The following is a 20,377-nucleotide window of genomic DNA, read 5'->3' as shown; positions in this document are numbered from 1 at the left end:
TTTGGGTTAGGATTTGATTTTTTGTGCTAGTGGTATCTAGTTACATCCTACGGAAGCGTAGAGCTGCCACCCAGGCAAAAGAAAAATACAAGTGTATCACGTTATAACGTGAAAAGCTTATTGTTCTAACAAGATACTTTTCCTGTTTGTACAATATACTATCATGTTTGTACAATATACTTTTCACGTTTGAACAACACGTTATTACAATATACATAATTATCACGTTCGAACATCCCGCCATTTCACTGAAGTAAAAATAAAAATATCCCGAGCAAGAAAAGTATGCTGATATTTGGCCTTGATTTGGAGAGCTTAAGGGTCCCGAGTGAAAGAAGGGAGGGGGGCAATAAAGTTACTTCCTGGAGCGTTTTGGTGGGGCGGGATCCATGCTGTGCCTCTCCTCTGTTGTTTATGTTTCCCCTCCATGATCCTGATACGTGGCTGTCTGGAGCAGCGTATGGTTCGGAGACTGGGGAAGCCGCGGTGACCCGCAGTCTCTGGTGCGCTGCAGCTAACGGATCCCTGTCTGCAGGAGCAGCAGCAGCTGGAGTCTGGAGGAACTCAGCCTGCATTTTATCAAGCCGGCCTGGATGGCAGGGACACACTGGTGCAAAGATTGCCGAAATCACAAGGTATTAGAGATTTAAAAAAAAAAAAAAGCCACATGCTGACTGCTATTTGTTTTGGTTTCCTGGCCGCTGACGCCATCAGTAAGTTTGTGAAATTGGTGCTAGCTATAGCAGGGTTAGCTTTAATGTGAAGTGACTGCGTGTCAGCGAGGCTAATCTCTGTAGCTGTGCCCGTCTGCACGTTTACGGGCTAACGTTAGCCTGCTAACCAGACCCCAAGTGTAAACTTGCCTGACACAACTTTGAGTTAACCGCTTTTTTTTTTTTTTTTTAAGTTGCCGCACTGCTTGCGACTTTTTTCACCACCGTCTTTGCATCTTCTCTGCGGTTAATATCGCAGCGCAACTGCGTGTGTTACGTGCTGCTTAAATCTGCAATTCCAGGGAAATCCCAAGCAGGGAAGTGTCAAACTGGATGTTTAACAGCGACTTAAACGTGTTATACATTTCCCCCTTGCACAAATGTGATTAATCAATAATAATTTAAAGGCACTTAAACTTTTCGCAGTCACTGTTAAAAAAAGGCTTGGACAAAAATATCCTCCTGGATCCTGCCAGGAGGAAGTCTGTCTGCTATTTCTGGAGCTTTCTTCCTCCAGCATAGCTGAACTTTTGTCACATGTATGCCAAAGTCTTTTTAATGCCTCCAGTGTTTACCGAGAGTTTAAAAAGTTTCTATTTATCGATGCAAGTTGAGTAAAAATCAAATCCACAGATGTTTTAAAGGGACCAGTATGTGTAGTGCTACTGTTACCTAAAACCATATTTAAGTTACAGTTTATCCTAATAAATACAGGGATACTCTTGGCTTATGTTTGAGGGTATTCTTGTATATACAAATTATAGGAAGGGTTTATGAATTACAGCTCTATAATTTATAGTCTCGTTTTTTTAGTGGACAAAAGCTGTGGACAGATTCAGGCTGTAAAAGCTGTAAATAGTAGTGCTGGGCCAGATTGCAAATTTTGGTATCAATCAAATATCAAGTAAATACAGTGCAGGTATTGGTGATATCAATATCAATACTGATATTTTTAGCCTACAAGGCAGCTTATGGAGTGGACATTAGTGTGTTATGACTTATGAGATAAAGTGCATAGCAAATTGAAGCACGTGATTTTTTTTCTCACTTTTCACAATAATTTGGTAACAAAACACACTTTTCATCTTTTCATGCATATTAAAAGTGGAGGTTTTTTGTAAATGCTCTAAAGCAGGTCAGCTTCTTTTGTTTAAAAGTTCAATAGGTTATAAATACAATGGACGAGGCAGTCAACACAAAACGTTTCAGACATTTTTCATAGTGCATGTTTGAGGTGTTAACCACCATTGGTATTGATACTATTGATATTTGGATCAGTGCACCCAGTTCTAGTAAACCGACAACAAGAGGTAAAAGCAGCTTGTATTATTTAGAATGATTTTATTTAAGTTTTTTTTTGAGGCAATAAAAAATGGCAGTAATATCTTAATATCTATAGTTAGTATGATAGTTTTCATGAAACCCTGGATTTAACTCTGAAAACCTGCACTTGAGTTTCGTCTTGACATGTCTAATTTCAGATCTCTTGTGGTGGCGTACAGCGCCAGTAATAAAACTGTGTCATCCCCCAGTACTTACATACACAGTATATAGTGTATACTGGTCCTGGCTTACAGTGCTGGGCAAATGTCTAAAGTCACCTTTCATTTCTAAATATTTTTCCACTTAAATACTAACACAAATGGAAATATAGGAATAGTTCTCCAGGCTTCCTGAAAGACATTCAAAGCCCTTCTTTGAATGTTGCTGCTATTTGTTCTGCTTGTGTTTGTGTGCTTTTTTTCTATCCAGGTATGCTGTTACTTCATTGGCAGTGTGTTTGACATCATTGTCATGCTGAAAGAAATGGAAGGTGTTGCAAAACAGACGCTTTCCAGGTGGATCAAAATCAGATGGTACTTCTCTGCGTTCATAATCCCATCAATTTTGACTCCCAACACCACTGAAACGCAGTTCCAAACCATGACAGTGTTTTACAGCTGGATATAGACACTCTCTGTTTAGTGTCACACTCTGTTCTGATGACGATTTGAACCAAAATTTAAATATCTGGATTCATCGCTATATTTTACTGTCACTACTTGTCCGGCCAGTTAATGTGTAATTACATACTTCAGCTTTTCCGTTTCCTTTACACTGAGGTCATTTCTGGTGAGCCTTCAATGAACAGTACCGGGATCATCTTAGGTCCTGTGTCAGGTCTTTGGTGTGTGTTTGTTTGTTTTTTTTTAATTATATGTCTTAAAGACATGACTCTTTGGAAATAATGGAGAAAACTAAAGTAAATTTCTTTCTTTCTTTCTGTCTTTTTTTTTGAGGACATGAGTTTTAGATACTGTTCCATCCGTTATAGACAGTTTTTAGGCCTCCCACTTCTTCTTTTGTCCTCCACTTGTCCAGTTTTCTCAAATTGTTAAGAATTCACTTCATACCATACTGAGATATGTGAAGTTTTACGGTATTAGGTCTGTGGGAATCACCTTCTTAGTGCAAAAAAAAAAACAAACAAACTTTTTATGCTTGGCAAACTGTGAAATCTTTGTTGTTTTTAGATTCTGTTAAAGAAACTGGAACAAATTATGTTTTTTTGGAACTGACTAAAGACATAATTTGAAATTACTTCTGGTTAAAAGTTGTCCGATATGTGTAAACAGAACACTTGTTATTCTCTTTTTATGCTTCATAGCTCAATGTTAATTGGCTCCAAAAAAAAAGTCCTATGAAAATGTTAAGGATCAAGAACTGGACTGAAAAATGAGTGGACAGATTGCAGATTGTGTTTCAATCTTTCTACCTGTTCATTTTTCATTTTATTTTATTATTTTAAAAAAAACTGCAGCAGAAACACCAATTCCATCTACTCAGCTGCAAAGATGAACCGTTTTGAAAGGTTTTAGAAGTTTTCAGTTTAATTATGTTTTTTCTTTTTTGTTGTTGTTGTTGTTTTTTTTTTAAGTACATTTATAAGGTACAGAGAAGACCTGTTTTTGTTATGGTTTCCTTCCTTTACAGAATTACTGGTTGCAAGTTTTTTTCGGACCTTGGAACGGATGAAAGGTGGACGTTACTGGAGGCCCAGCTGGGCTGTAGCGGCTCTGTTTATCCCGGTTGCCCTGCTGATGCTGACCTCCAGGGGGGCATCGAGCAACCAGAAGATGACACAAACAGTTATGGCTCATGCGACGGCCACAGCTGCAGGACCAGGCCCCAGCCTGACAGATGACCTCCCAGGCCTCCAGGCAGTAGCAGACTTCTTAGCCAGTGAGCGTGCTCATATTTGGCTCCTGTCTCTTGTGGGCTCTGTTGCTGTAGGCCTCAGTGGGATTTTCCCCCTGCTTGTCATTCCCATTGAAGCTGGAGCAGCCCTCAAAACAGAAGGTAAGAGAGATGATGTGCAACATCAGTATGCCTTTGCATTATTTATATTATAACATGTATTTTATAACTGCAATGATAAAACTGCATAAACATTTACCGTATGTGACGCTATGCAAGGGAAGCCGATCACACATATTTGTGTAGGTGAAACAATAGACAATGCTGTGAGGGTCATTTGGCATAACAAAACTAGGGTGCACCTGTTTTAATGGGCTGCGTTTGTGTCACTGTTTCATGTTCATGCATCTGACAGTGAAAACAAACAAAACACACATGTAAAAGAATAACACTGTTGTCGGGACTGTAATTGTATTAAATATAATCAACATGCACACAGAATGAAGACAACAGATGGTAACCCTTGTCACGCTGGATGTTGTTAACCTTAAACATAAAAAGATTTCTCTTGAGCTAACATAGCTCTTACAGTAAAAGTCGCCCACTAAGTCTTCAGTTCCTCTGATATCGAGGAATGCATGAGCAGTCTTGTGTTTGGTCTTGCAGCCAACAAGAGAACATTTAGTTTTATCATTCTTTGTTTGAGGGCACACTAAATAATTGCTCTGCGGGGCTTTATGGCATTGCATTGTTACTTGGTGATGTAAATATGGAAGACCTCAGTCACATGGCTGTAGAGACTGCTTGGTGACCATCTGCTAACCAAAAATATGTGTATTCTCATAAAAGTTCGCCGACCAGTCCGGGCATTCCCTAGAGGGTTATTTGTCCCTAGTTGTCACCAATTGGCCAAAACTTTTAGATTTATAATCCTTTTTACTTGCTCAAAAATACATTTGACAATAGTATAGTCAATAGTCAACATAAACCGAGATGGCAGTGTTTTAAAGGACAAGAGTTCAGACTTCAAATGCTTGTAGTGAATCAAGGAAGTACATTACAGTTACAGAAGTCTGACCTGGCATCGCTGATTCTCAAAGCTTCTTACAACGATATAGCTAAAATCTCCAGCTGTTGAATAATAAATCCCGGTATGATCAACAAGTAGTTCTGGTCAGCCTCTCCTAAACCCAGCTGCACATTCCTCCTGGTTTAATGTGAAGGGTACTCAAACCTTTTGGAAAACTGCTGCTTCCTGGTAAACAGATCGCCTCCTGTGGTGACCTCATGATAATGACTCCACCCCCCCTGCCACGAGGCATTAAAATACCATGCTGAACAGAAAGACTCTCAAATTGTCAGTCAAAAGGTCACCCAGTTCCACACCAAATAAAAATAAAAATAAAAGGAGAAATGCCCGATAGGCGGGAAAATGGAAGCCGGACCAACAGCTCTGTGAGGCTGCACTGAGGCACTGTGATGTTTAGCACCTTAGTCTAACTTATTCGCGTACCGACATTTTCTAATTGGAACCAAAATTTTGTACATCTGAGACTAATAGATCTGGCACTACTTGTGCAGTGGATTTTCAATGAAAAATACTGAGTTGTGCAGTCACATTCAGTATTTTCCTTGTTTTGGGCATGGTAGTGGAAAACGACATTATCAGTAAGTGATGTCCGCTAGATATTTCAAGATATTAGTCATTTCTGCCCTGACAAGAAAAGACTTGCAGCGCTTGTGGCAGTGAGTGGTATTGAATTCTAGACACATTTTTGTATGTTGCATTCTCGTTTGTGGTTGTTATTAAATGAAGGGTCTCGATACATGTGCAGCATGGTGCCACTGGGCCTCGCACACAGTCTACAAGAGAAGTTTCTAGATTGGAAATGGTGAAAATGCATTACATCCTCCCCCAGTCCTGAGAGCAGAACCAATTACGTCAGAGCTTATTCATTATTTAACATTTCACCCCATTGCCTGTTTAGTACCAGGCATTAGTACCCATCCCTGGCAGGCAGTAATGTACCCTTACAATACCTGCCTGTAATTTTAACCAGTTAACATATGGTTGAAGAGTGAGAGAGAGGTTTTTACTGTTGAGCTTCAGTAACTAGACGTGTTATTGTAGGTCAGTCTGAGGCCTCTTTCAGGTGCCCCACCCTAAAGAACGTGGCAGGCCAAATGTGTATTTTAGGCTGTGAGCTTCCAAGTGCAGTCGTGAGCTGAGGTTAGTCATTACCAAGGAAACTCCTCAGGAATAAAAACGTGGCGCGTGAGTAAGCATGGTTAATATTAGTAAGGTGAGCCAGAGATTCTCTTGTGTATTAATGTCTCTTGTGACAAAATGATTCGTTGATGAGTGGAAAGTGGAATCAGTTTGTGCTTGTAATTGTAAACCAAAAACATGAAAATTGTATAAAATTATTTATAACTTTTATTCTGCAAAATAATTGTTACTTTGATATTTTGTGTGTGTGTGTTTTGTCAGCTGGATGCCATAAGCTGAAACAGCTCTTGAGCTTTGCTATTGGTGGTCTCCTGGGTGATGTATTCCTCCACCTACTTCCCGAGGCTTGGGAGCTGTCTGGCTCTTCAGGTGGGTCTCCTTTCCACCAGTGCCTTCACCACCTCTGTATTCAATTTGACCTATTCTTCTATAATTGCTAATAATGTTTACTATCATTGTAATATTTAGACAGCAGCTTGCTTTCACTGTTAACAGTCCGCTTCTCCTGAAGCATCTTATGAAGTGTATTTGCTCTCTCAGCCTTATTTGCAGTCTGTTTGCTACCCTTCCAGCTGGTAAACAAAACCACTACATGACACAAGGCTTGTGGGTAATCATCGGTCTGCTGGCCTTCCTGCTCCTGGAGAAAATGTTCCCAGACCAAGACAGCCCCGAGAACTCCACTTCAGTTTCTGACCTGAATTTTAACTCGGCTGTAAGTATTTCTGCTGAAATGCTGCGTTTTCAGAAGAATATGCTCAGTGCTGCGCACACACATGTCAATACAAGCCTTCACATATTTATCTTTTCATTGGTATGCTTGGTACAGAATGCATTTGTGTTCAGTCAGCATAATTCTGCCAGTTTTTTTCTATGACTGAAACATCACATGACGCTTTCACCAACAGCTTGGGATTTTGGAAAATATGCACATCGGCATTCATGTTCAGTGAGAGAGAAATAGCCATCTATCCATTTTGTGAGCTGTTTGACCAAATCGGTGACAGATACTGGACAGAATTCAAATTCACATCTATAGCCAATTTAGAAGCATCAGTTCACCCTGGAGGATCTGGGAAGAACCCCCACAGGCACAGAAAGAGCAAGCAAAGTCCACACAGAAAGCTAACGATGCTAACAGCATCACTGTGCTGTCAGAGATGGATTTTTATGTCTTGGCTGCAATTTGCTCATTTGTAAGGATTTGTATATTGGACAGGGTCATTGTTGCCAGTTTTCCAGCGTTGTATTTAATAGGCTAACAAATTACATGAACACTGCTCATCTCCGCACTACCATCAGCACAGAGGGGAGGACAGCTACGTGTCGTACAGCTGAGTAATAGGGTTATGATGATCAAAGTGATTTGGGGTAGCTCGACAGTCAGGCCAATTTTTATTTATTTTATTTATTTTTTATTTTATATCATTTCCAAATTGATGCTTTATATTAATATTGTGATTATTCTGAGATTCATGATCAATTTAATCTGCCAAGCTATGGTTTCGTGCTGCACTTTTACATGTAAGTGACGCTTCCAGCAGATGTGACTGGGTCTGGACTTCTGCGCGCTTTGAAATTGGTGTGTATGTGGTGCAGCTACACTGATCCCTCATACCTATCATCAAATGAGAGACAACAGGAGGATAAAACTGACTTTTGGACTGATTTTAAAATTAGAGCACAAGCTTGTACTTGCACATACACTTGTGTATCTGGACCCCTAATTAAAGAGCCGAAAAATATCGTGACTCAACGTTGTAGCTCTTTATCTGATATCCAGCTACTTATGTTCACTAATTATTGTTTATTATTATGGTTGGGTAAATCCCTCAGCTTATATCAGTGTGCAAACATTTCTTCACGCTGGACGTGAGAAATAAACTCCCGTTGTGTGTGTGTCCCTCTTTCATCCGTGCACTTTTTTTATTTGCACGTCTGGGCCGCACATTTTTTCAGAGGTTGGATAGCACTACTATAATGATACGTTCCTCTGGTGTCTGGCTGCAATGCCAAACAGTGCTGTGAAAAAGTATGTGCTCCTGATAACTGGTTGTGCCACCCTTGGCAACAAGAACTGCAATCAAGTGTTTGTGATAAATAGCAATGAGGAATTCTGGCTCACTCTACAGAATTGTTTTATTTCAGCCACACTGGAGGGTATTCGACCATGAACTGCATTTTTAAGGTCACACCAAAGCATCTCAATTGGATTTAAGTCCAAGATTTTGACGAGGTCACTTTTTTTAACTATACAGAGGTAAACTTGCTAGCATGTTTCAGATCATTGTACTGCAGCATAACCCAAGTGCTTGAGCTTCAGGGGATGAACGGATGTTCAGAGATTCTCCTTCAGGATTTTCAGGTGGAGAGCAGAATTCATGGTTCCAGCATTTATGACAAGTCATCCAGGTTATTCCAAAGTTATTCCAGCTTCAAATGTGACACGAGCCTTTGTGTTCTTTTTGCCCAGCAGGGTTTTTTTGGCTTAGAACTTTCCTGTGGATGCCATTTTTGCTCAGTCTCTTTCTTATTGTTCAGTCATGACCTCTGATCTTAACTGCAGTTCTCTAGTTATTGTGCAATGGCTTTGTAACTCTTTCCAGACTGAAAGGTGTCAATGATTTTCTTTCTAAGCTGCTTTCTGAGCTATTTTGTCACACAGCATCTATACAAGTGATTCAACAGTTCTGGCATTAATCAGGGCTGGGTGGGGCCTAGTGGAGTTGAAATCAATTTTCCACAAAATGTGGTTAGTCAGAATTAATAATTTAACAAGGGAGATTAGGTTTGGATAGCTTTTTCCCCTAATAAATGAAATAGTAATTTTAAAACTGCATTATTGTAATGTAATGATCTTAAATATGTAAGCATGACAAATGTGCAAAAACAAGAAATGAGGAAGGGGGCAATACTTTTCCCACAACACTGTTGGCCGTTGGCGATTCCACAGAGCCTCATGGGAGGATAAAAATAACCCACCCCTCCTGAGTCATCTCATCAGAAATCATTTGCAGAAATCAGACAATACAGATACCGATGTATCTGGGGTGATAAATTTGGGCATATGTGCATGAAAGCAAAGCGAGTGTCTGCTCTGTCTTTGTGGGGGGGAAAAGGTAGCTTTGGATTTTTTTCCCTTTTTATAATAAACAACATCATTTAGAAACTGCACTTTGTGTTTACTTGTGTTATCTTTGTCTAATATTTACATTTGTTTGATGATCTAAAACATTTTAGTGTGACAAATATACAACAAAATAGGAAATCAGGGAGGAGGCAAACACATTTTCACAACACCGTATATGTGTATTCACCTGAATTCTGCCTTTACCATCCCCTGTAGGTAAACATATATATGTTTACCCATGAACAAGCTCACCTACATGAGACGTGGCGTTTATGTGCACTGGTTTAAAAAACAACTATTTATAGTTATTATTTAAATATCTATAAATGAACTATTAACTATAAATACTGTAGCATTCTTAGTTGTTTAAGTTTATTGTTTAGGGGTTAGATGGAGATAATATAGATAGTGTAACATAAAATACGAGTGACAAACACACTGGCTGAAAGCAGTATGTTTGTAAAGGCAGCCTCATTCCCTTTCTTATCTTTCTATTGCTATTGAGGGAGAAGATTGGAATCCATGGCTCAGCTCCTCCACTGGTGTCTATTTATAGCGCTGGGGTGTAGCAGCTGCTTTAGCCATTTGAGTGTCCAAAGGATAATACTCAACTTATAGACACAGGCAGCAAGAGATGGGGAATGAGAGAATGAGATGGTGGTTATAGGTGTTTTCTCTGATAATATTGTGTGGCAAATCTTTCCATAGGAAGCAAAAAGTATAACAAGCTGAACTAATTTTCTTTACTCTAATTGGGTCAGTGTTTAAGAAGAACGAACAAACGCGTGGAGAGCCTCAGAGTCAAATGGAAAATGTCAAGATAGGATTTTTATCACTTTCTGGCTTCTTAGGTCATTTTGAATTTCTCATTAGGCAAAACTCAGACTATTTGGCACCAACAGTTTAGCTCCAATCTGTTGGAGGAGATTGATAACCCCCCAAAATTCATCACGCTTTATTACTTCCTCATGCTTCAATCGTACACATGGAGCAAAAATTTCCTTTCGGCGACCAGCAGTCAGCAGCCTATTTCCCTCTCATTTAATTTGACTATCAGTTTAAATGGCAGCGTAAGTGGTTTCTGAATAATGGGACAAGGAAGCTGGCTGTTCTCGGAAAACAGACCCTATAGCCTAAGATGAATGGTTCTCGCTCTCGTTCTGTTTTGTTTATAATATGAAAATGTAAACATGATGGAGTGGCAGTCGAATTTAAAGGAGATTTCGTTGTTTCTGAGAAAACAAATGAAAAGTACAAACGACTGCTTATTAGCGCAAATGTAGGAAGGTCAAAAAATAATGAGAATGTTTTACCAGCTGTTAAGCTGCCTGTGGGTGAACTGTTTGACACACGGCAGGAGCAGCAGTAACATGACTGTTTACTGCACTGTGGGATTCAGGCAATACCATTTCCTTACTGTTTTGACCATAACTGTATTTTAAATGAGTTTTTTTTTTTTTTTTAAAAAGGTCTTGTTGAGAAGATGTGTTCATTTGTGCCCCCTCCCCCTCCCCCTTCCGTTTTTTCCCTCTACAGACACAGCCTAATTCAGTTTTCAGTGGAAAAGCAGTGCTATCACTCAGTAACGGGCACCATGCTGAGTCATGGAAATCCTCCAAGCAGAGTTTGCAGGAAGGATCAGAGAAAATCAAGGTAAGGCTGACAACCAAAACATATCCCGGTTAACAAAAAGACAGAAAATGATGAAAGATGGGGGCATCACTTGGGGTAAGAATTTGACATGGTTTGCTTATGTAAGAAGTACATTTAAAAAAAATAAATTTTTATTTTCTCCAACTGAGTAATAAATAGCAACGTGGTTGGTTCAGTGAAATCAGGAAGAGAGACTTGCATAATCAGTTCTGCTGTAGAATGACTCTGTTGTGAGTCCTTTGCAAATCCTTTTTCTCTAACAATTTTATTTTTTAGGGTATAGGCTACATTTTAAAATGTCTCATAAGCTGGTTGGTAACATAAATAATGGGTTAATTCAATATAAAAATGTTCATATAGTGCCCGTTCACAACAATAGTTATCTCATCGTGCAATGGATTGTAAAGATGCACAACCTCAAGCGTATAACGATTCCTTATGAGCAAAACACTTGGCGACAGTGGGGGTGAAGAACTCCTTTTTTTGAGATCTCAGCCAGAGGCAGGCTGAGTGAGGGTCATTCTATGGGTGAGAGAGGACACAAAGGAAAGTTCACAGTCTTATCTGCGCAGTGCCTTTGTTTTCATACACACATGGCAGAAAAAGCATAGCGGCGAAGGAGAATGAGAATTGGTTTTTAAAAACGTGCAGTGATGTGGAACTGGTTTCGTTTTTGTCTGTCAGATGGCGACCAAAGCACTTTTTTTTTTTTTTTTTTGTAGAACATGCAAGCAGACCGTCGTTATTTCCGGTGCGCTTGCATGTTTAACCAAAAGTGCCTTTTGGTTAAGCTGTCAGCAAAGAATTTGCATTTGCACTGTTAAAAAACAGCTGTTTGTTTAAGTGAAAATAAATTTATGGGGATTTTTTGCACTTATAAAGTTGTGGAGTTGTGAAGTATTTTGTCTCACATCAGTTATATCATTATCGCAAATTTTCAAATATATATTGTGATAAATATTTTTGGCCATATTGCCCTGCCCTACTTTGAGGTATGTGAAGTATGATGGGACTTGATTATTTAGGTTTTTGATGTGACATGAAATTCAGATCTTATTTAAGAAGGGGGCAATGAAGTGTAGCTAATACAAGTTAGTTTTGGGTGGGTTTCCCACCTGGGGTTTGCTGAGTGGACCATATCTCTGCTCATGGCTATAGCATTCATAGTTGCCTCAAAGCTGGTCCTCAGTAATGCACCAGCAGCAACTATGATAACAGGTATAATTATTACAAAATGTATTTTTCTCCTAAAGAAACCCTTTTAAGGGGTGTTATGTCCCCTTGTAACCCCTATTGATATTGAAGTGAAAGTGTCTTAAATTACATGGTTGTCCTCACCTCACGAGGCGTGTATAGAGGAATTCTTAGGATGGCTTGGGCTGTGTTTTCTTATTAATTTGCTCTACTAATTGTAATAATTTAGGTATAACTACTAATGTTCAGCCAGGTGATGATTCTAAATTGGCTGTAGGTGGAGTGTGCAAGGTTGTCAGTCTTTCTTTGTTAGCTTTGTGATAGACAGGTGACCTATGTGTACCTAGAGTGTACCTTGCCCTATCCTGTGACAGCTGGGATATGACTTCACCCTCAGTCACAACCCTGTATTGGACATGGTGCGCCCTATCCAATTCTGTCGTTTAAAAACTGACTGCAACAAGAATGATATGTAGGGAAAGTGGACCAGTTTTCTTTTTTTCTTTCCCTTTTCAATAAAATTCTTCTTTACCTTTTTCAAGTATGTAAATATTTATTTGCACATACTTAAATCGTGCGTAAAGCAAAAGCAATGTGGTGCCATTCGTAGCTTTTATACTTCCACCAAACAGATTGTGTTGCTGTTTACACATATAGTGTATGTGTTAAAGATTTTAAAGGAAAAGGTGTATGAACTAAAGGTTAGTGATACCAATTTAATATCTGATCAAATGTGATCCCATACATAAGGGTTTCCACCAGTATATGACCAGTCTGATGAATACACTGGGGAGGTGTCTGTCTGTCTTTATGTGTTTTTGTGTGTATATTTAACCTACCTTGATTTGTGAAAATGTGTAGATCACAACTGAGCTAAAAGTATAAAGTCATAACTTTTTGTAACTCATTTTTTTCAATTTTGTTTTCTATTTTGTGTATAGAGTTTGTTTGGTGGAGGTATACAAGCCGGGAATTGGACCACATTGCTTTTGCATTTACATACAATTTGTGTATGTGCAAACAAATACTGGGATCCTTGAAAAGACAAAGCAGGAGCTTACTGAAAAAACAAAGCTGTTCCACTTTCCCCACATATCATGCTTGGAACACTGCGTTTTTCGAACCAGGAAGTGTTTAGTGACAGCATAATAAACAATTTATTTTTGGAGACGGTAACAAGAAAGTTGGCAGAGAAAGTCAAGAGTTAATCACCAAAATCTTTTTATGTGTTATTATGTTTAGTTTCTTCGTTCGCAGTGGCGTGGGTGTCAAACATGTGTTAGATAAGACTGAACTTTGGTGGGCCAGAGCTCCAGAGAAGAAATTTAAAAAAAAAACTGCTTAATTGCACCATTAAAAAAAGTGTTGCAAGAATAAGTCACATCATGGAAAAAATTCACCAAAGCCAGATTTGGAGACATCTGGACATAACCCAAGGCCTGTTCATGTGTTTATGATGAGATTAGACTGCCTAAATGTGGAAAAACACTGAGACACTAAAGACACTGAAATTGCGCTAATTATTTTCTAGATGTCTCGAGCATTTAGTCAACTAGAAACTATTTTTATTTTCCAGAATAGGTTTTTTTTTTTAGTTGTATGTGGTCTGGTCCACAAAGTAAACTGATATTTGACGTTGTGCCTTTTTAAAAAAACTGAAAGCCATCTTCGTTAGCATCAAAAGACTTAGTAAATAAAATTTCCACATCTAAACTTTACGTCGTGGATGAAATGTTGCGTCTGCCAAGGCTGTGCTGTAACAGAAGTGATCCATTCCTGCTGTTTTCTCAGTTCTGACTAATATGCAGTAATGTGACTAACAGTGACATATGTGTCATGTGTTCTGTGTCACAGATGAGTGGATACCTAAACCTACTCGCCAATTGCATTGACAACTTCACCCATGGGCTGGCAGTATCTGGGAGCTTCCTGGTTAGCAAAAAGGTAAGATAAGGTGACACCTCTTTTGTAGTTTACACACAAAAGCCAACAGCTTGTCCTACATCTAAAGTACTCGGCATGTAATATAAGCAGCTTTGCTTTTTCAAGCTCAGGTGCTTGCTCTTTATTTTGCTCTTGGTTTCAGATGCAGTTGATATTTTGGGTCCAGTAATAACTCAAGCTCTATGTGTGCTTTATGCCAGCTAACCAATATGGCAACAGAGTTGTGGCAGTCTCAGAAGTGTGCTTTAAAACAGTGGCGGCGCCTTGTTTTAATGTCTCTGGATAGTTTTGTGCTGAAAATATGCAAATTCAAAACCACACTGATTCAGCAAAGGCGTTTTGTGAGAATGTGATTATTCACAATTAGTCTCCAGCATGCATATTCATGAAATAACTCCTGGTTTTACAATATAATTGCCGATGTTCCCTGAAGTTGCAGTCACATACTGACAGTTGGTGACTGTAAATACAGTGCAGTAGCTGATGCTGGACTCTTTTATAATTATAATGGAAGCTTTTCAGATACTGTATTTGAATGTTGACTGTCGAGTAGCAGCCCCTCAAATTCTGTTTCATGAACAAGAAGCAATATTTGTCTGAAGACCCACATTTTACTCTGTTTTCATCGAACTGTATAGAAGAGGGATGTTAAATTCATTTTACATTGTGGGCCACATAAAGCCCACTTTGAGTTTAAGTGGCCCTGACAAGTGAAAGTGCCGTTTCTGTCAGTGTAAAAACATTTAACTAAACATTTAATTCCTGAGTGATTTTAATATAAGTAGGGGGGAAAGCTTAAACATCATAGTCTATTCACTCCTTCCAGTGGGCCAGATTGGAGCCTTTGTTGGGCTGATTCTGGCCCTCGGGCCTTATGTTTTACACTATACAAGTATAATGTATACTATACAAACTATACAATGCATCGAAATATTTTCCCCTTCACGATTTCTTAATTTGTCGCACTTACATGATTGAGGTATGATATGTTACTTTTAGTGATCTTTTAACCTGCTTCACTTTGCAGGTATGGCAAGTGAAACTGAGTGGTTAATCACAAATAATTCAACCACCTCGTAGCTTTTTTCCCCCACTTGCATAAATAAAATCATCGTCTAAAAAGTGTTTTGTTTTTACTCAGGTTATCTTTCTAAAATGTATCTGATGTCAAACATGTAAGTGTGACAAAAATGCACCAAAAAAAAAAAAAGAAGTCAGAAAGGGGCAAATACTTTTTCACTGCGTTATAAATACATGTCAGTGGTTTGTTCCTGGAACCTCAGAGGAGGAAACATCAGACTCAGTAACATAATGCCCACTGAGTGTGGGTAAGTGTGAATACAAATTTGGTTGTTTGCACTTCAAAAGGTTGAATAATAAATACTTTAATACAAAACACAATAATAATTATTCCAAACGACGAAACAGTGTCTGAAATTGAAGAAATATACGGCCTCGGCTTGTGGGAGCAGCCTTTGAGTTTAAAACATTATTTCTGTTTGGTGCATTACGGTCTTATTGAAAAAATCTGCACTCCAAACTGCAGTAACATGAATTTGTATCGCTTCAGTAAGTTATTGTATATTTGTAGCAGTGGGATGGGAGTCCAGCTGGAGAGACATAAGGCAAGCAGCGTGAACTATGGATCCGTGTGCCAGAGAGGAAGTTAACTCAATGTCTCAAACATGCACATACAAGACATCTCACCAGTGTCTTCTGTTTACTCGTTGTGCATTTAGCACAGTGTAAAATTAGCAATTTTTTTCGTTCACACTGGTCTATGATTGTGCTTATTTATTTTGTTTATTTTGAGAATTAAATAATCAGGACTTTATAAATTTGTCAACTTCCCTCAGATCAATGAAGTCTTGTTTCAAAAGCAGGTGATCATTGCTGCTATCACTTTAGCTTTAGGCTAAACCACTTAAGATGGTTTAGCCTAAACCATCTTAAGTTACCTTCACTGTCACTTGACCTTACTGATGTATGAACTACATGTTTTGTTTCATGAGATTTTCAGGTTTTCTTTTCCTTGACTATGGCTAAAAAAAATTTAAGCTCACTTATAGTGATCTGCTGAGATTTTGTCTTCCCTAATTCATGCTAAAAACAAAACAATAAATAATTGACGCATAGCTATACTCCTGACTCAGTTGTGGTTTTCTTTAGGCTCTTTGTGTAGGACAAAGCAGCACTAATGATACATTTCTTGCAGGTTGGGTTCCTCACCACCTTCGCAATCCTGCTCCATGAAATCCCACACGAGGTGAGGATCAGAGTTGCTGCTAAATTGTACAGTTTACTTTGCTTAAGGCGTATCGGAAGAATGAAGTGCTCTAGTGTTTGTAAACACGCTGAATGTTTACCCATTTTTTTTATGTGGGAAACATCATCATCTGCAGGTGGGGGACTTTGCCATTCTGCTGAGGGCCGGGTTTGATAGATGGAGTGCTGCTCGCATGCAGCTGTCTACAGCGCTGGTTGGGGTCCTCGGAGCTTTCTTCGCTCTGTGCGCTCAGTCACCAAAAGGCACAGGTAGGATGGGGCCAATACACAACACACAAGCAAACGCATTATTAATAACTGGAGTGCATTTTACAGTCGCCATATTCAGTAACAAGACTTTCATATTGTGCCTAGAAAATGCCAGTAGCTGGATACTGCCTTTCACTTCTGGAGGCTTCCTCTATATAGCCCTGGTGAATGTAGTGCCTGACCTTCTGGAGGAATCCAGTTTCAGGTATGATGGATGTTTATTAAAGAAGTCCTTTATTAAAGTGCTTTTACTGCTACTGAGGAAATCAACAGCATTATTCTTGGGGTCTAACCAGCATGTCAAATGGATTTTGACAAGAAGAATTATTTTAAATCACATGTTTGTTTGTTTTTATCTGTTTTAATAATTTGCATGTTTTCACAAACAGATGTTCATCGGTGATTGGTATTGCCGGAAACCGAACGTCCGGCTTTAACTCACACCACATGTATATTTTAACATCTTTATGTGTTCTGTGGCAATAATGTGAACCAAGATGGATTAATACATGGGACACCAGCATTTACTATCAAAACAGCCAGAGTGGGGTTTGTTTGTTTATTTGTTGTTTAACCAAAAAATAAATCTGTATGGAAAACATGCTTCAGCCTAATATAAATAAGCCTATCAACATCACAAATAGGTTTAAATTAGAGATGGCACGATACCACTTTTTTATGTCCGATACTGATACCGATATCATAAATTTGGATATCGGCCGATACCAATATGAATTCGATATAGTGTGTTTTTTTAATCAATAAAACTGTTTATTTAATATCTTGCTGCATTTTGTATAAGTTCATATTCAAGTTTAAATAAACAACAACACTAAAGCTATTCTGTTATACCTGTATGTAAAAAATACACTGCACCCAAAATATTTCATAGTTCAGCAAAACTGATCAATCTAATAAACTTAAACCTGCTCCATCCTTCCTATTCTGGTATTTTACAGAGTACTTAGCAGAAATATTAAGCAACCTAACTAAAAGGGTTGCAAACTCCCAGAAAAAAAAAAAAATAGGGAACCACCCACCCTCCACCTCATGATGCTTAGTCGACGTAATCAACTTTAACTTGATGCAGTGTGAAAAAAAGAAAGGAAATCAATTATTTTTCAAGAATAATTAAAGAAATTCAACATGCAGACTGCACAGATGGTACCTTCCCAAAGGAAAAAGTACTATAGCTTACTAGGGTATATTAGACTTAACAGTTACTATATACAGTAATGGACTTCTATACATTTTACATCAGATTAAAACTTTGGGTGTAAGATTCAGATAATTATTTATTAAAAGCTCGACATTTTAAATGAGAACAAGAAAGAAAAGTATGTCTTTGTGCCCCCTTTTCCCTGTTCATGCCCTATCGGCCCCCCTGGCTAAACTTTGCTAGATCCGCCCCTGCACAGTTACCAGCCGTCAGCTGCGTAGAAAAGGATCCTGGTGTAGAAAGTAATATTAAATAAATTCTAACAACAGCTTATCAAGCTTAAACGTGCTGCTGTTGTTCAGCCACTGGTTTCCTCTTTCCGGCGCGAAGTGGGCCAAAAACAAACAAGAGAGACGGACTCGCGACAGAAAAGCCGATCAGCTGATCATTGATCAGTTTCATGATTGAAGCAGCAGCAAGAAGAGGCAGTCGCTCCATATATCGGTTGTTAAGCTTAACGTGGGAATGCTTTACAAACATTCAGAGATGAACTTACACATTTGCTTTACTTCTCTCTGGGATAACTTCCTCGGAGATGAAATGCTGTTTTGGTAGCGAGGCTACAAATACACACAGCCACTCTATCACTTGAGCATACTGCTCCGACGTGCTACGGTTATGAGCCGAGTTACGCCATGTCGCAAGTTTTGTGAGGTGCTTTTTTGATATTTAATGGATCGGATTACATTTTTTATTTCTCTCCGATATCCGATCCAGTAATTTATGTCAGTATCGGACCAATACCGATACGTAATATTGGATCGGTCCATCTCTAGTTCAAATATTGAAATCTTTTGACACACCTAACTGCTTTTAGTTGCAGTAGCATTTTTATTATAGCAACATCTTGATTTTGATGCGTATATGAAATTATAGAACTGAAATAACAAATTACTTTATATTTATTATAAGTGTGAAGTAAAAGGAAAGCATTCATTAGCCTTTTTTTTGGGGGGGGGGTTACGCTGGCTTTGTTACAAAGCAGCTATTTAAAGCTCTGCAGGACAGTTTGAGTCCTACCTGTGTTTGTGCAAAGGAATCAGAATAGAGGATTGTAGGAGTAGTAGTCATTATGATGGGTAATGGACTCTTTGCCATGGCATGAGCTTATCAGTCCTTTGGTTGCACACCCTTAAAACAAATGGCCATTGTTTATTCCCATGCTCCATATTAATCTAGTTTTTGCTCGAGGCCACAGGGGGAGACATTGGAGATGGCTGAAAGAGCCAGTGTGTGGTTTGTGACCGATTGTTTAGTAGAATAAAACTTAGCAAGGAATGGAAAACTGGCTCTGTGGTTTCAAAAAGGGCAGATGGTTTCCTTTAATGTGCTCAAATTAGTTTCAATGTCTAACGTTTTATTATCTTTTTGTTTGCTTTTCCAGACACTCCCTGATGCAGGTACTGCTCATTTTCTGTGGCGTGGCTGTCATGGCTCTGCTCTCTGCCATTCTCGACTGCTAATGGCAGAAACACCCTTTTTGCCTTACCAAACACTAAAACTTAATAGCGGAGCAACATCCCGTTCTCTTCATATCTTTTACCCGTCATATATGTTCATAGAAACTTTTGTGTGATGCTTAAAAAAAGTCTGACAGAGGATTGGCACCTTACGGATGGACGACTGTCGGTGGAACAAATGGTGTGGACACTTCAAAATGTGCCAAACTTGGATCGTTTGGAGTTCTGTTACCAAATTGTCTTTTGTTGATCAGATAATCATGATGTTTTGCACATGTATCTTTACACGGGTACGCCTGACGTACCTGGTCAGAACAAGTATTACCGGCCCTGTACAAGGACCTCCCTCTTTATAGTGTATTCAGAGCTACATTGTTTAAATGTTTTGTGTGTTGTTACTGCTGCCCATCTTCTGTTTCTCATGTAGCTGCTGCGTATTTATTGAAAACGAGAAAACAGATTCATCAGACGTGCACCACGTTGTCATTTTGCCTTGTTCAGAAATAAGTGCCAAGAAATCAGGACGGTTTAACGCTTTAGAGTCGGCTCCTCACCAAAGTACACTCCATATGCTTTTATCTCCTTAACATAACACAGGCTGCACCTTTTGTCGAGCAGAAGTCGGGGCTCGTTACAAAGCTGTGCCGGCGCCGTATACTTTGATGTCTCTGACAAAGTTGAAATTAGTTCACGAGGAGGAAGAAGATGATTGGTATGGTTTTATATTTAGTTTTCACTAACAGTTTTGTAATGCTAAAGACAGATTTTTAGAAAGTTAACCATGCAGATGTTCATGTCATGTTGTTAATATAAAGTTTCCACCACTGAATAAAATCACCAGTAAATTTCCAGCATCTCTGTTTAAAGAAGCTATTTTATTTTTAACTTTAAGCACCACGCTTTAGCAGACAAGAGGAAGCACTGGGACACATGATTCAGTGGATTTAGGGATATTTTGACTGATAGAGTTGTGTGCGGGTGCTGAGACAGTGCGACGTGTTCAGCTGACCTTGTTGTCCACCGTGAGCATAATTTTACTGCAAAAGGTCCTTTGCCTAAAATGTCATATGGCAGTGTGGGGGGGTATTGATTGTGTGTTCACACTTGTCCAATTTCAACACA

General features: G+C 38.9%; 1 protein-coding gene across 2 annotated transcripts; it reads left to right on the top strand.

The window, feature by feature from the left end:
- The first annotated feature begins 317 nt into the window (after window positions 1–317).
- Window positions 318–20,128, top strand: slc39a13 (solute carrier family 39 member 13). 2 transcript variants are annotated; one of them, XM_035912792.2, is made up of 11 exons: window positions 318–635; window positions 2,466–2,569; window positions 3,687–4,052; window positions 6,382–6,489; window positions 6,693–6,835; window positions 10,787–10,903; window positions 13,952–14,041; window positions 16,257–16,307; window positions 16,444–16,576; window positions 16,682–16,781; window positions 19,180–20,128. In XM_035912792.2, exons 3-11 carry the CDS (start codon window positions 3,725–3,727, stop codon window positions 19,256–19,258), a joined length of 1,149 nt encoding a protein of 382 aa, XP_035768685.1. In that variant the 5' UTR covers window positions 318–635; window positions 2,466–2,569; window positions 3,687–3,724; the 3' UTR covers window positions 19,259–20,128. The 2 variants fall into 2 exon arrangements, with proteins under 2 accessions (XP_035768685.1, XP_006780309.1); XM_006780246.3 differs by lacking the exon at window positions 2,466–2,569 and having other exon boundaries at window positions 319–635.
- Window positions 20,129–20,377: the final 249 nt, after the last annotated feature.

Source organism: Neolamprologus brichardi, chromosome 1, assembly GCF_056152115.1.
Source record: "Neolamprologus brichardi isolate AB-2024 chromosome 1, ASM5615211v1, whole genome shotgun sequence".
NCBI classification, from domain to species: Eukaryota; Metazoa; Chordata; class Actinopteri; order Cichliformes; family Cichlidae; genus Neolamprologus; species Neolamprologus brichardi.
Note: the sequence above shows the minus strand (reverse complement) of the source record. Positions and strands in the feature narration are given on the sequence as shown.

Bases quoted from the DNA above. Each gene is read 5' to 3' on its own strand.
- slc39a13 (XM_035912792.2), top strand. From the start codon at position 3,725: ATGAAAGGTGGACGTTACTGGAGGCCCAGCTGGGCTGTAGCGGCTCTG. The intron at 10,904-13,951 runs GTAAGGCTGACA...TCTGTGTCACAG, and splicing joins AAGGATCAGAGAAAATCAAG to ATGAGTGGATACCTAAACCT. The intron at 16,577-16,681 runs GTAGGATGGGGC...TATTGTGCCTAG, and splicing joins TCAGTCACCAAAAGGCACAG to AAAATGCCAGTAGCTGGATA.